The 16599-nt window shown below is 45.2% G+C and overlaps 1 protein-coding gene across 1 annotated transcript in view; it reads left to right on the top strand.

Moving 5' to 3' along the window:
• Positions 1–16599, top strand: part of RFX7 (regulatory factor X7) — a 139414-nt gene that overhangs the window by 112443 nt on the left and 10372 nt on the right. The window contains exons 4-6 of the mRNA XM_088445060.1: positions 948–1070; positions 3433–3549; positions 11587–11671. Of these exons, the coding sequence (XP_088301186.1) occupies positions 948–1070; positions 3433–3549; positions 11587–11671 (325 nt within the window). The remainder of the gene's footprint in view (positions 1–947; positions 1071–3432; positions 3550–11586; positions 11672–16599) is intronic.

Genomic DNA, 16599 nt, shown 5'->3' with positions numbered 1-16599 from the left:
TTAGCACGTCAGGTCCCGTCTGACTTGGCTTGCTCTGAGAGGCTGTTTTGGTGCGACTTCAGCAATGGTATGTGAGAACACATCTGCAGAAGCCAACATTAAAACATAGGGCCTGATTCAGAGCCGGACGCTCTGAATCAGGGCCGGGCATTTTTTTTTTTTTTCAGAACGGCCTCCTGGTCGCTCGCATAACTGTGGCTGACCACCCACAGCTATAGCGAGCGGCCATGATGATGGTTGCGATGGTCAAGATCATCGCGACAATCGGGCTTTGCGACGAGACCCTTGTGGTAGGGTCTCGTTGCCGCAAGCCCCAGAGAGCTTTCGGCTCTAACAGAGCCGAAAGCTCTCCCACTGACATCACTTGTGATGTCAGTGGGGCTGGCCCCAGACGGTAGGCGTTCCCATGGGCAGCCACGCCCCCGACCCGCCCACCAAAGGGGGCGTGCTGTCACTCAACATCGACAGCACGCCCCCTTTGGTACGAGACCCGAGGCGACTGAGTGCCCGTCGCTATCCGGGTCTCGCGCATGTGCACGACGGAGCCGGCTCCGTCATGCGTATACGCACTGGCCTATCATCGACCCAGTTGCGAGCGCACAGCGCTTGCGACCGGGTCTGAATCAGGCCCATAGTTTGCAGCATTTTAAGCACATTTTGGATCTAACCAGCCTGGAAGGAGTCTATTTTTGTGTTTTCCATTAATTAATTTCTTCTGGATATTGAGCTGAAGTGAGGTAACTATGCAGAGCTGAGCTGTGTACAGCACCAGATTATATCATTCATCATTAATAATCTCAGTGCATCCTGGCTCGTCAAGTGCTGCTAGAAGATGTACCCAGGTTGTGAGATAAACAATAGTTTGTTCTAAACAGGTTATTTTAGCTTGTTCTTAGACGGGAAAAAAAGTATTAATTTTGTATTTTTTTTTGTTTAACAATCCCTAGTGATCAGAGCTCGCTGTCATCTAGTCGAGCTCAGCAAACTCATGCTTTCTCTTGGATTCGGAATACCTTAGAGGAGCATCCAGAGACTTCGCTGCCAAAGCAAGAGGTCTATGATGAATATAAGTAAGTTTTGTACATATTTTTTGATTAATTATTTGATTTTAGTTATCGTGGGATTCTCATGCTGCTGCTGTACTGCTTATTAGTTTGTTGTGTTTCATATTTCTGTAGGTTTTATTTATTTAACAAATTATTATTAAAATGACTCTGCTAGTTATCACATTGTTAGCATTGCGGCCAGCTCCATTGCACTGAGACAAACTGATCTGTTTTGAGATTCTGAAAATCTGTGAAAGCGATAGTACATTGCAGTGCTCATCTGTTTTTTGCTTCCCCTCACAGGATGCTTTTGTCGTCATGCTATTTCTTGTAAATAGCACCTGAAATTAAGTTAATAATTAAGAACTAATAAGAGAGTTAAGATTTTAATGCAGAGTATTCAATCTTCCACATCCCCTCAGTTTAAAGCTCAAAATGGCTAAATAACATTTGAATTTCCCCCCTCTTACTATTGCTCTACCCAACACTCATTGGGACGAATTCAATTCCGTGCGATGTTGAATAGCCGTGGGAAGGAGCTCCTGCAGCTATTCACTACTCAGTGCTGTTTGGGCAGCTAAAGGATTTCCTCTTGCACTCCCCTGGGGATGTGAGGAGAAATCCGACAAAAGTTCCGGGTGTGCAGTTGTTTGCTGGCTTAGCGCGGCGGTAACAGCCTCGCGCCCGGCACTTTAGTTAGAGAATGCCGGTTACCGCACCTTATCACTGAGGTTAAGTCGTGAGAACCAGCATTCTCAGACTTACCTGCTTCCCGACCAGGCAAACAGCGTGTTGAATAGAATAGCTGCCGGAGCTCCCGCGGCTATTCAACATTGCACAAATTGAATTTGGCACATTGTAATTAAAGTTGAATTTTTTTTTCACTCCCCATAATTAGCTATGCTCCAATACTTACCGTATTCACTTTGAAAACATCGGCTGTATTGGACAGTCCAACACATTAGCCTAGGGGTTTCCAAACTCTGGGCCTGATTCAGAGCCGCTCGTTCGCTCCGAGCGATGTTCGCAAAACTGCGCATGCGTATGGGTCGTAATGCGCATGCGCCAACCAGTCATTGTGGTCGGAAATCGAGCGCTCGCAAAACAGCGAGTGCCTGCTAATTTGAGTGACAGGATGAGGCGTTTGTGGGTGGTAACAGGGGAAGGTGCTTGAAAACGGGGAGTGGAGATCCGAACGCAGGCGAGCACTGCGAGCAGTTCAGACGCCTTTCGATGTACTCGATTAATCTAATAAATAGCGGAGATGACGTAGGATGCGAGCGGCCAGGGGGCGTCTTTACAAAATAGTAAGCGCATGTTTCGTTCGCTCGCTCGCTCACACATAGAGACGTCAACAGACCGCAAAGAGCGAGTGCTCAATTTAAATATCCGGCCCCTTTTTCTGAACGAGCGAGCGCAAATAGCGTCCGGCTCTGAATCAGGCCCTCTGTCCTCAAGGCACCCTAACAGTTCAGGTTTTAAGGATATCCACGGTTGACCACAGATGACTTAATTAGTACCCGAGTCAATTTGATATAACCATCTGTGCTCTGTCTTGAGGACCGCATTTGGGAACGTCTGCATTAGTGTCTGCATTTATCGTGTCCCACATAGACTACCTTAACACCCTTCATTTCACGTACCGTGCAGTGTAGCTTATGGCAGTCGTTGGTTGTATAGGTCAGCAGAAAAGAACTCGGGTTATGACAGTCATGAGCTGCCTTCATGTTCAGTCTGTGCATTTGATGCCATCTTTCCCTTTGCTTTCCTATAGTGTTTTTGGTGTTTCCCAGCATAAAGGTATCTCTGGTGTTGGATAAAATAATGTAAATTCTAGTACTATCCTTTTGCAGAATAAATAAGAGTAAAACCAATCCAGCTGTAAATCTTTGTGTACTACAGTACACAATCTAAAGGTGAAGGAGAAAGAAGTTATAAGTGTTTGCACTTACCTAGTGAACTCCTTCCCCATCTAATTTTATAAACAACATACCATATAATGCACAAAAAGGACAGATATTTAGCATTTACACTACAATGGTGTGTACTTTTTGTACATCTCTGCCTTGAAGGGAGAGTTCAGCTTTCAGCATAGCCCAAAATAAGGAAAAAAAAGATCAGTTGCAGTAACTGTGCCCCCTGGACTGGCTGGAGATTTATTAATTGGTCACTAATGTCATCGCAGTAAGTTATTGTAATGGGCTAGGATATTGCTTGCTTTCTTGGCATAGTGCATTGGTCTTCAGATATGACTATAGTCAAACTCTAATGTTTAGCCAACAGAGCCTTTTGATATGCATGCCATTGGATGATCTGATGTGAAGTGACTGTCCAGCATCTTATTTTTTTGCTAGCGTCCATTACACTGTGTGTTCTTGTCTTTCAGGAGCTATTGTGACAATCTTGGCTATCACCCACTAAGTGCTGCTGACTTTGGAAAGATTATGAAAAACGTGTTTCCAAACATGAAGGCACGTCGCCTGGGCACAAGAGGCAAATCAAAATATCCTTTACTTCAAGTGTGTCCAAATGTGCATGGGTTCCTTCACACAGCACCTGTTGTTGTATTTCAGCGTGCAACTAAATTTAGAAGGAAAACATCATCTGCAAATAGATAATAATGTGCATAGAAAGGACACACATTGTAGGATTAGTAGCTACTGCACTTCCTTCAGAATAAGAAAATTTATAGTGCTCATCAGTTGGATTTTGTTAACAGTACAGTTGCGTCCTCAGGCACCTAACCTATATACGACATATGGCGCAAGAAGACTAGCGCGACTAGGACACTACGAGGGGTGCAGCGTCTTTTTCTTAAGTTTGCATCTTATTTGCATTGCAGACAAAACTCCAAGTGTACTAGAGATGCTGGACTGCCACTTTGACTGCACAGAAATTAATTTTAAACACATAGAAAGTCGCAGATGAAGCACAACGGAACTCCACCTGAGAGAAGGCTGTGGCCGCTGCATCATAACAATTCCTATTCTGATTCAGACTCGTTCGTACACAGATGTACAAATGTCACACATCAAATTGATCAGTTAAATCTAATAATAGCCGCTTCCAGCTGCTTTATTTGTGCAAATAAAACGCACATTTCTACTTCAGGGTCCATAGAAGGACAGGACACCTTGGGGTATAGGTGATGGCGAAGACATCCGGGCACCACGCAGTTAAATTTTTCTCCCAGGATGCAACGGGGCCTCCCTCTATACCCCGCCCCCGGGCCGGAGGCGCTTCAGTTTCGTTTGGTGCCCGGCCGGAGTCGAGTCACCGTATCACAGTGGGGCTGTTGCTAACAGCCCCTGAAAATTTGAAGTTTTTTTTTATAAGTGCGGTCAGCACGAACAGTCCAGTGGAAGTTCGCACTGCCGCATTATCACCCTGCTGGTGCTGAGACGCTGGTACTGATCCTCGGCTAGTAGGGACCCCGGATGATCACTAGACTGCACTAGGGGTGCAGGTAAGCGCCACGCGCCACGGTGGTGCATGCCGAGTCGCAGTCTTTTTTTTTTTTTTCAGGGTTGGAGGACACCCAGGGGATGACAGCAAGTGTTGCCAGGCACTGAGTCCTGCATCCACACTAAGCCACTTGGGACTAGAGTTCTGCGGAACACTCCAGCGTCCCAGGAGTTAAACGCTGTCCAGGGGAGGCAGCCTTCCCTGTTTAACAGCCGGCTCCTCCCCGCTGCTCAGCGCGCCTTTCCACTTCTGACTGGCTTGAACTGTGACAGCTTCCTGCTTCTAGCTCTACCTTCCCACGAGTTCTTCGACGGTCATCTCCTGGCTGTGTGTTGCTGATCTCGACAGGCGGTGCGAAGTACAGGTCCCCCTACATACCTCTCCTCCTCTGGTTGGTGGTCAGTGTATGCAGCACTTTTGTCCTACTAGACGCTAAGTCTCTGTAGTTGACTTAAGGAAGTGCCATTAAGTTCAGGTATTGTTGTTTTCTGCATTTGTTTGCGACTGTATGCTAGCGCTGTCTTGTCTGTTTTATTTGCTAAAAACTGTCATTCTTTTTTTACTATCCCTTTACCTATTCTGCTATTGTGAGCCAGAGCACTGGTGTTGTGTGGGTGTGGCATAAGTCGCAAGCTGAGATGCAGTCTCAGTTATTAACTGATCCTCTTTACTATATCTGGCAGTGAGAGTGATATGACTAATTTAACCCCTATTAAACTGCAATCTGTAAAAAATGTACAGTGGTATTAGGGGCAGGGGACATAGCCTCTGAGGAGTTATGTTTCCGGTGTTACCCTGCCCAGAGTCCTTCTGAGGCTTCTGCCGCTCAGCAGGAACCGCCATCTGAGTTCTTTGCAATAGCACTAACAACCATTGCTGGGCATTTAGCAGGCCCTCCTATGTGTCCACCGTTCAGTTTTCAACAACAGCACCTTTTGCCAGCGCAAAACCTGCTGCAACCACCTATACCTTCACAGGTATTGCCCCCTCAGTGGGTAAATACAGTTTGTGCTATATTGCAGGGTGTGACTGAGGTACAGAATAACGCACCTATCAGCAGACCAGCTTAAAGGGTATTGCTAGCGTCGCAATCTACTTTATGGGATGATAATGATGTGTCATCTGATGATGGACTGCTTCTGGATGAGTTTGACTCTGAGTCACCTCTGGAGGCAGCGGTCAAGTCTAAAATATATATATTCCAGGGCTAATACAAGCTGTAAAAGCAGCCCTGATCATTGACGAGGATTAGCCTCCTGCGCCTAAATCTAGGCATGCATATTTTATGGAAGAAAAGATGACTGAGGCTACATTCCCGTTGTCTAACCAATTGGTGAATCACTTGGAAGTAGCTTGGAAAATGCCTGGAAAGCGGTATTAACCGCAGAAGCGTCTAGTCTCTGCTCACCCTTTTGCTGAGAATTATTTTTCCAAATGGAAGACTACACTGGTAGTGGATTCCCATGTCACGCGCTTGGTAAGAAGCGCAACGCTTCCTATGCTTTCCATGTCATTTCTGAAGGATGTTACAGATAGGAAAGTAGAGGTATTCCTTAAATCTGTTAATTCCCTTTCGGAGGCTGAGTGCAGACCAGCTATGGCCATTTGCTGGGTGGCTCAGGCCATGGAATGTTGGGCTAACGGCCTTGAAACATCCTTAGCCTCTAATGCTACCAGGGAACAGCTGAATCTGGTGGGAAATCTCTGAGATTCTGCTACCTATGTAAATGAGGCAGCTTTGGATATTGGCCTACTAAATGCCAGGGTTTCTTTGGCGGGCATTGCGGCTTGCCGCTTTCTCTGGCTCCGTTCTCGGAGAGCTGATGCGGAATCCAAGAAGGGGATGGAATGTTTGCCTTATGATGCAATGTCTTGTTTGGCCCTGATTTGGACAAGATCGTGAATACCTTAGCAGCAGCTAAGTCGGCTTGTCTGCCTTCTGCTCCAGCTTCCTCAGGGGCTTGGACTCCGTCCTTTCGGACCTATCGGGGCCCCAGGTAAGGCTAGAACTCTGTCCTTTCCCAGGCCATCTACAGCCAAGAAATCGACAAGGCCTAAAAAGCAGCCTTGGAGTACCAGACGTCCGGCTGCCAAACCTGATGACAAGCCCTCCACTTGACAGGACTGGCTTCCTCCTGGGGAACCCCAGGATGGGAGGCCGACTTCTTCAGTTCGCCCAGCACTGGTGTCAGACTACCACAGATTCCTGGGTGAGGGAAGTGGTCTCTCTGAGGTACGCCCTCTACTTCCACAGAAGGCCTCCCCATCAATTTTTTTGCACAGGGCTTCCGAAAAACGCGGACAAGGATTTGGCTATTCAACAGGTGGTACAATCCATGCTGCAGGCAGGAGTCATTGTACCGGTTCTCGATGTCCCAAAAGAGGAACAAGCTGGTATTCCAGCCTTTTTCTAGTCCAGAAGCCAAACAGTTCTTACCGTCCTATTCTCAATCTCAGGTCCCTGAACAAATTTCTCAGGGTACCCAGGTTTAGGATGGAAACCCTACGCTCAGTTATACTGGCTATGGAACCTGGGGATTTTATGGTGTCTCTGGATAGCCAGGATGCATACCTGCATATTCCAATTACTTCAACTCACCAACGTTTTCTCAGGTTTGCTGTGTCACAACAGCATTTCCAGTTTCAGGCTCTATCGATTGGCCTTGCAACTGCACCTCGGGTGTTTACAAAGGTCATGGTGGTAATGGCAGCCTATCTGCGGCTGCAGGGGCTCCGCCTGTTACCGTACTTGAACAACCTCTTACTGCTAGCAGGGTCTGCAGAGGTCCTTCACCACCACCTGCAGCTAACAATATTTGTGCTCCAGGTATACGGGTGGTTGGTCAAAGGATGCTCCATCTGGGAGCGCTGTTGGATTCACAACAGCAAAGGATTTTTCTGACAGCCGTAAAGATCTCTACTTTGCAGATGCGAGTTCGCAGATGCCTTCACAGTCGCCGAGTGTTAGTCCACTCAGCGATGCAGTTGCTGGGATCTATGGTGTCAGTGTTCGGCATGGTAGAGTATGCCCAGTTTCATTCCCGGCCTCTCCAGAAATCGATCCTCTCCAAGTGGGACGGATTACCCCATCATATATGGGCTCAATTGTTGGTGCTCTCTCCGGAGGCGCACCTGTTGTTGACTTAGTGGCTACAGACGGCCCACCTGAACAAGGGGCGTCCCTTTTGGATCTCGGACTGGGTCTTTCTGATGACGGATGCCAGTCTTCGGGGTTGGGGCGCAGTGACGGGTCTACACACTTTTCAGGGAAGGTGGACCGCAGAGGAATCTGCGCTTCCAATCAATATATTGGAACTGTGTGCAGTTTTCAGGGCCCTGCAGCAAGCCAGGCTGTTGCTTCACGGAAAACCTGTGCAAGTACACTCAGACAATGCCACGACAGTGGCTTATCTAAACCGTCAAGGAGGCGGTGTTCATTCCTGGAATGCTGAATTGGGAAGCGGACTTCCTCAGCCGTCACGACATGCTTCCCGGGGAATGGTCTCTCCACCAAGAATTGTTTCAGCTCTTAGTGGACAGGTGGAGCTTTCCAGACGTGGACCTCGTGGCCTCTCTGCTAAATCACAAGCTACAGTACGGGTCCAGGACAAGAGACGCTGAACCTCTCTTGGTGGATGCTCTGTCAGTCAGGTGGACTTTCCAGTTTGTGTACCTGTTATCTCGTTATCCCTTCTTCCTCGTGTTCTTCGAAAATTCAAACAAGAGGGAGGCATGGTCCTGCTGGTAGCTCCAGCGTGGCCCCGACGTCCATGGTACTCAGATCTTCGGAGTCTCTCCATCGATACTCCGTGGCTGTTGCCTCAACATCCGGACCTGTTGTCTCAGGGTCCTTGCCTTTGCCCAGATCTGGGTCATCTGTCTTTGACGGCGTGGCTCTTGAGACATCCCTCCCAAAGTCCAAGGGTTTTTCTGGCTCTGTGGTTAACACCATGTTCAGAGCAAGAAAATCTGCCTCTGCTAGGATTTACCACATGGTGTGGCATACCTATTTTGAATGGTGTCATCCAAATAGTTATGACTCCCAGTTGTTCAGGATATCCAGAGTGTCTGCTTTCCTGCAGGCAGGATTGGACCTTGGTCTCCGCCTTGCTACACTGAAGGTCCATATCTCAGCCCTTTCAGTGTGGTTTCAGCAAAGGATTGCTCCTCTTCCTGACATCCGCATTTTCTTGCAAGGGTTCCTGCGTATCCAGCCTACCTTTGGTGCCTTGGGATTTGGCTGTTGTCCTTAGGGCCCTTCAGAGCCCTCCCTTTGAACCACTGGGCTCAGTGGACCTCAAATGGCTGTGTTTCTTCTGGCCATTGCTTCTGCCAGAAGAGTTTCTGATTTGGGGGGTCTCTCCTGTCGTTCCCCATTTCTCACAGTGACAGGGCAGTGCTTCAAACTCTCCCTGGGTTCCTTCCTAAAGTGGTCTCTAGTTTTCACATTAATGAAGAAATTATTGTGCCGGCTTTAACTCCCCAGACCTCTGTCGGTGAGGCCTATTTGGATGTGGTACATGCCCTCAGGATTTATGTGGATCGTACCAGTTCCCTTAGAAAATCAGACTCCTTGTTTGTACTTTATGGTTTCCACCAGAGGGGATGGCCAACCAATAAACACACTTTGGCTAGTAAGCTTCGCATGACTATCTCTGAGGCTTACACTCAGGAGTGCCTGCTTGTGCCGCCCTCGGTCACTAGTCATTCTACTCGGTCTGTGAGTCCTTCGTGGGCAGCTAGCCGTGGTGCCTCGGCTGTGCAGCTTTGTATGGCGGCTGTCCAGACCTTTTTGAGGTATTATGATTTTGATATCTTTGCCACTCAGGATGCTTTTTTCGGGCGGCGGATTATCCTTTCTGCACAGGAGCGTCCCCACCCTTGAAGGTACTGCTTTGGGAATCCCCAAGGTTTCCTGTGGACCTTCTATGAACCCTGAAGTAGAAAAGTAGAGAGATGGTAAGAACTTACCTTTGTTATCGCCTTTTCTACGAGGTCCATAAGGTGCACAGGGCACACCTGTGCTTCAGATGGGTTTCACTCTTATCACCGGTTTTCCATCTCCTTCTGTGTGAGAAAGTGATACTTGCTACGTAACTGAGGAGCCTCCGGCCTGGGGGCGGGGTATAGGGTGAGGCCCTGTTGCATCTTGGGAGAAAAATTTTACTGCGTGGTGCCCGGATGTCTTCACCATCACCTATAGCCCAAGGTTTCTTTTAGACCCTATGGACCTCGTAGAAAAAGAGATAACAAAGGTAAGTTCTTTACATATCTCTACTTTTTGAGTGAAAAAGACGCTTGGCCAATTTGCTCTGAGAGTATTTGACGCGACTGTTGCCACAGTGTATGAGCACCACATAAAAGTGGTGTTCTTTAGGGAATGGTTTTGTTTTTATATTTAGAGAAAGTTTGTAATTTGCTGGTTTTCGATTGCTCTCGTTTTGAAAATTTGTTTTTTTTTCTTTGTGGCTTCTTTACCAAATTATTTTGCTCATCTAGACAGATATGATCCGAACTATTACCCATGGATGTAGAGATGCTTTATGGATACTGTTTCAGCAAATGCAGAGACCAGAGTCGGCGTCGTGCTTATTCCCCAGGGTCAATCAACACCTGACTGACCCCCCCCCTAACCCAGTGGTGGGTAACAAACAAGCAGGTAACCGGTGAGCTTTCATCTGGTTCCCATAATTCTCTGCTTCTGTTCTGACTTATTGTCTGCTTTGTGCCATATAGCAGAGAATAATACTAATTGGGAGCAGCCAGTTTTCTGCGTCATTAAACCATCTCTGAACAACATGTGACATAAAAACTACAATTAGGGGAGTAGGAGTCAGGAATGTAGTGTATCCTGCAGCACACACTCACTCACCATCTGCGGCTTTGATTGCAAAGTTTAAATATATTTATGCTGATTTTTGTTAACCAGTGAAGGGGAGCACATATGGAGGCGACAGGGGCATGGGGGTGACTTGAGGAGTTTTGAATTACTTGTCTGGTTATTTTATAACCATTGAGGGTCTGACAGTAGGAAGGAAATTTTGGTGCAAGTGGGAAGTCTGAGTGGCATGTGGTTGAATTTTTGGCCAAGAGAAGGGCATTTGGTGCAATTTAAAAGGAGTTATGTCGATGTTTGGGAAAGTTAAATTAGATCACAGCCTCTCTCTATGCAGAGAAAGATTCTTAATTGCTTACGTCTGACATCCTGGTATGGGTTGAGAATGCTAGAAGGCGATCCCCCGTTGACATAGAAGAGTATCCAATTTTATATATATTATTTTTTGCAATACAGGGAACGGGTGACATTCATCGATTACTTTATTATTCAACAAGTATTACAAATATATTGCTGTATTTTGTGAACTATACATTGTAACCGTCAAATATTTTCATCAATGGGATTTGTCTTCCTTGAAAGATTGACAAAGGATTCTTTGTTTTTATTTTGTCTTCACTATGAAACTATTGTACAAGTCTTTATGATGTATTGTTGCATCTTGCTTCGATTAATAAAAAAAAAAAAAAAAAGTTATGTCGGAGTGACTAGGTAAATTTGTTTTTGTAATTGTGGAAATTTGGTGTACTGTACAGTCGTCTTATGTATTAGATGGCCTTGTGTGTCTCCCTTGAACTGTATCTGGTTGCCCAATATCTGCCTTATGCAGTATAGTTACTTACACAGCAATTGCTGTCAATAGTATATTAACAAGCTGTAATCTACAGATCAGAAGTTTTAAGTAATATAGAATGTGTATGATGAATCCCACAGTGATCTTTGCATCTGGATTTTTTCTCATATCTATATTTTTATATCATTAAAATATAAAGTATATTTGGAAATTAAATATTAAAGTTTAGATACACAAATATAAATAATCAAGGTAAAATATCAATTTGCTCCATTACATATATAACTTATTAAAAAAAACTACTCCACAAAACATTAGTGGACCATTATGTAAACTGTTACGTATGTTGTTGTAACTCATAGTAAATTTCAGGTTTATTATTTTTAAGTATACATTTGTTCATTATTATTCTGCTGCTATCGAAGAGGTGACCTTAACTAAATTACGTATTGCTACAGTGGACTGAGGAAGAAGGCTCTTGTGCACATGCCATCTCTGCCTAACCTGGACTTCAACAAAACTGGAGATGGGGTAATAATGATCAGTGACATTGTTTTCATGAATTTATTTATTTTTATACTTTTCCAATACTCTTTTACGTTTATAGTATTACTCTGGATACCATACCAGCAGTCATTAAAAGAATGCAATCAGACATGTAATTTTCATGTATCATACTCCTCTTGCTAAATGGTTAAGTTGAATACTCAGCGATAGTATAATAAAAAATGTTTGCTGTTTCGCTTAGCTTGCTATATATTCCTGTTCTTTCTGTTTCTGTACTAATCCGTTTATATAGGTCACTATGTGCAAAATTTACTAAGCGTCAATTTTATGGTTCCTTTATTATCCATCTAGGGGATGCCATTACCTCTGGGTTATGTATAGTGAGCTCTGGAGTCGGGCACTAACTAATTAAGACTGGCTCCCTCCCCCTATATAACCCCTCCCCTTCCACTATAACCTCAGTCTTGTTTATAGTGCCTTGGACGACGGCGGCTAGGGAGTGCCTATGATGATGTCTGGCATCCTGAATGAAGCAGGGTGCCGACTGCGTGTCCGTTCATGCCCCCATACATTTGAGTGACTGCAAGATCACGGAGCTTTATAGACCACGCCCCAAACACTATTTTGGCGGTTGTTTGAGCTCTGCTGGATTCCTTCTTGGCTGAGACTCACTGCAAATTATAGGGGGATGGATGTCTCTTATTAGATAAGCAGTTATTCTAGGATTATTACTTTTGGTAGTTAACCTGCTGATATATGCTGGTCTTAGAGCATTTGTCTATATAAGCAACTTTACTGCACTTCCTCTTTAGGAATTTAGGCAGTAACATACATTGTTTTGTACTGAAAATTCTTTGTTTGCCTTTGGTTTTTGTGCAAGTGAATGTGGACTTCAGGAGTCTGGTTTTATTTTTTTTACATTTAAACAGATGATTTAGAGTCTTATTAAACACTCCTCACTTTTACTGTCATTTCAAAAGCAGTGGTGGTTGTTCTGGGGAAAAAAAAAAAAAAAAAGAACTCTTCTTTGTTTTTTTTCTATTCAAACAGTGCTACACTTTTTTCAGAGGAATATAGATGGCTATCTGTATTGGTCTTTCTCTCTCAGTATGGATAAGCCAGACAAGGGTTTCAAAAAACAGGGATCAGTCACTTTTTATACTTGTACAAAATTTGATAAGTTTCCAAAAGGTTGTACGGACCCGGGGTCGATATGTTCTGGTTGTTTCACAGAGAGATTCATTACCGGGAAGTTTGGCTGAACAGTCGGTGATGCCTGATTGGCCCAGGTCTATGGCTGAGGCCATAGGTGAACTATGTCACTATCAGGCAAATTATAAGTTACCCTGTACTCAAACACCTAGTTTGTCTGATCCCTCGGTAGAGCCCAGATGTCTCGCTGAGATGGCAACGTTCCTAAATCAAACGGTAACCTCAGCAGGGGCCACAGCCATTAGTAGACGTTCAGGCCAGTCCTCAGTGGATTTTCCTGGAGATGAGGCTTCAGTGGCCTCTTTCCAGGAAGAAGGTGAATTGGATTATGACTGGGAAGATAGCTCACACTGGGAGAATGACTCCCATTCTTATTCAGGGGTGTTGGTAGATACGGTCCAGGAAACTTTACATCTACAGGAAACGGCTATTCCAGTGACTAGTTTGGTTTCTTTTTTTAAATGTAAGAAGAAAACTGTATCTGTTTTCACAGATTTTCACATTTTGGAGAAATATTAAAAGAAACCTGGTTAAAACCTGATTCCAAATTTCATATTCCAAAGAAATGTAAGTATCTTTATACTTTTTCGGAACAGGATATCAAGATTTGGGAAATGCCACCCACAGTGGATACTCCTATTGCTAGGTTGATTAGGAATACTGTTATTCCCACAACACAGTCTGTAACACCTAATCATCCTATGGATAGGAAGAATGAGGCTGTACTTAAGTCTATATTCACTTTGTCAGGAATCTCACTGCGGCCTGTTCTGGCCAGTGCCTGGGTAAATAAAGGCTATCAATTCCTGGATGGCCCAGTTGATTGCTGGGTTTCAATAAGAGGATTTGTCTGAGGCTAGATCAAATTTCTGAGGCTCTGATCGGTATAGGTGATGCTTTAATAGACACTATTCACGTACAGTCTCATATCTGCTCTGGCCATTTCGGCTAGACGCTCTCTATGGCTTAAAACATGGAAGGCAGACAGAGTCCCAAGCATTCTTTAGAGGCATTGCCTTTTGAAGGAGGTTTTCTGTTTGGTCCTGAATGTTTTCAAATTATTTCTCAGGTCATGGGAAGTAAAAGTCCTTACCTTCCCGTATCAACACCAAAATCAGAATCTCCTAGGTTTTGTTCCTTTCGGACCCAAGGCAGGGGAAGCTTTCAGGGCTTTTGAGGTATGCCTAAGGGTCCCTGTAGAAGTGCCTTCAGGGGGTGTGGTGTCCCCGGCACTCGTCGCCCTGTTGTTAAATCAGCAGGTCAGTCCACATGACTGTCATGGGACTGGGCCCCGAACCTCTGGTGGGAAGCTGCTTACTCAGATTCCAGGAAACTTGCATTCAATCCAGCCTGGATTTTTTGATAAGTGGACTGGTAACCAGGGGTTACATTTTAGATTGGAGGGTCCTGTTCCAGAAAGATTTTTTTCCACTCCTATCCCTCTGGATGGTTGCAGAAGGGGCGCCTCTCATACAGACAATTTCTGCGCTCTCCGATTCCGGAGTAATAATTCCGGTTCCGGTACTACAGCAAGGCCTTGGGATTTTACTCCAGTCTTTTCTTAGTAGCAAAACCAGATGGGATAATTGTCACCACAGATGCGAGCCTAACAGGCTGGGGGGGCAGTACTTCTAGACATGCACCTACAGGGTCTTTGGTCCCTCCAGGAAGCTTCTCTTTCCATCAATATACTGGAATTAAGTGTATGCATTGGTTCAGGCTCAATCCCTTCTAAGGAGCCTACCAGTGCAATCCAATAAGACAATGCCATGGCAGTTGCATATTATAAACAAGCAGGGTCTCACACACAACTGGCGAGCAATGAGGGATGTTTTTCACATTCTTCATTGGGCAGAATGTTGTGTTCCAGCTATTTCGGCAATTTGCATTCCTGGGGTCGACAACTGGGAGGCGGACTTCTTAAGTCGCCACAGTGCATCCAGGGAAATGGGAATTACACCAGGAAGTGTTTGCGGAAATAATTTCCAGATGGGAATCTCCAGACATAGATCTAATGGCTTCCCGTCTCAACACGAAACTTCCGAAATACGGATCTCTGTCCCGGGTCCTCAGGCAGCCCTGGTGGATGCCATGACAGCACCTTGGGTGTTCCGGCTGGGATACAGCTTTTCTCCTCTGGTAATGTTACCAAGGGTACATCACCGGATTCGATCAGTGGCATGGCCGGTCATTCTGGTAGCTCCAGACTGGCCACGCCGTCATTGGTACACAATTCTTCAGAACATATTGGTAGACGTTCTATATCGTCTGCCCCTGCATCCAGATCTGTTACCTCAGGGTCCATGCCGTCACCCCGATTTGCCTCGCTTGGCTTTGACCACATGGTTCTTGAATCCAACATCTTAAGGGCCAAAGGGTTTTCAGAATCTGTTATAAAAAAAAACATGATACAGGCTCGCAAACCAGTGACTTCCCAGATTTATCATCGGGTATGGAAGATATATGTTTCTTGGTGTGAATGACACAAGTTTAAACCTGAAAGGTTCCGAGTGTCTCATCTCTTGTCTTCTCTACAGGATGGTTTGGTTAAGGGTCTTAGAATGTCATCCCTTAAGGGACAAATTTCTGCCCTGTCGATACTGTTTGAAAGAAAATTGGCCACCATTCCTGAAGTTCAAACCTTCTTGCAGGCGGTTCTTCGCACACAGCCTCCTTATGTCCTGAAGGCTTTCCACATTAACCAGGATATTGTCCTTCCAGCCTTTTCGCCAGGCTTCAGTGACGCACTGTTGGATGTGGTACATGCATTTACTTGGAGCGTACTCCATCTTTGAGGTGTACGGATTCTTTTTTGGTGTGGATTAATGCACCAAAAAGAGGCTGGCCAGCCTTGAAAGGATCCATTGATAGATGGGTCACTTCTGCCATCCAGCAGATATATTTGTCTTCAAATGTGACGGTTCCGGCTTCAATTCGGGCTCACTCGTCTCATGCTGTCGGGGCTTCTTGGGCTGTGCAGCATGGTGCTTCGGTAGAGCAGCTGTGCAGAGCAGCTACCTGGTCATCCGTACAAACTTTTACAGCTTCCATACATTTGGAGCGAGAGACGCCAGTGTTGGGCAAAAAATTATTCGACAGGCCAGTTGCGACGCTCCCCCCTTCCCCCTTAAATTGGGTTGCTTTGGTAGAACCCAGAGGTAATGGCATCCCCCAGATGGATGATAAAGGAAATACTATTTTTCCGCACCGTAAAATCTCTCCCTTGGAGTCCATCTGGGGGATGCTGGGATCCCTCCCTTGTTTGGTTTCATACTAGTTACTTGTTGGTTTTCTCAGTTCTTCTGTGGGTCTTTCTCTGGCTTTGTTGAACATAGACTGGAAGAGGAGGGGGAGCCAGTCTTAGTTAGTGCCCGACTCCACAGCTCACTATACATAACCAAAATGTAATCGCACCCCCCAGATGGACTCCAAGGAAGAGATTTTATGTGTTGTAAAAATCTTATTTTTCTGTGCTATCCCCTTGAGTTTGTAATTGAAAAATTTACTAAAGGGCTAAACCAACGTCAAACCGCATGAAAAATCTGACTTTAGATGGCATTAGACCATCAGAGTCCTTTATTAAAAATAACATTTTTAAAAGATCTTACTCTCCAAACCCATTGGATTTGCTCTAATTCAGTCCATGTAGAAGCCCACTGCTCTTCAGAAAATAAAAAAAAATAAAAAATCTTTTTTTTGTAAACTGTCCAGAAAATGCACATGGATGTAAAGTTTTTTGT

Source organism: Taudactylus pleione, unplaced genomic scaffold (genome assembly GCF_031769625.1).
Source record: "Taudactylus pleione unplaced genomic scaffold, aTauple2 ptg000019l, whole genome shotgun sequence".
In the NCBI taxonomy this organism is placed as follows: domain Eukaryota; kingdom Metazoa; phylum Chordata; class Amphibia; order Anura; family Myobatrachidae; genus Taudactylus; species Taudactylus pleione.
This window is presented reverse-complemented; position numbering and strand designations above follow the sequence as displayed.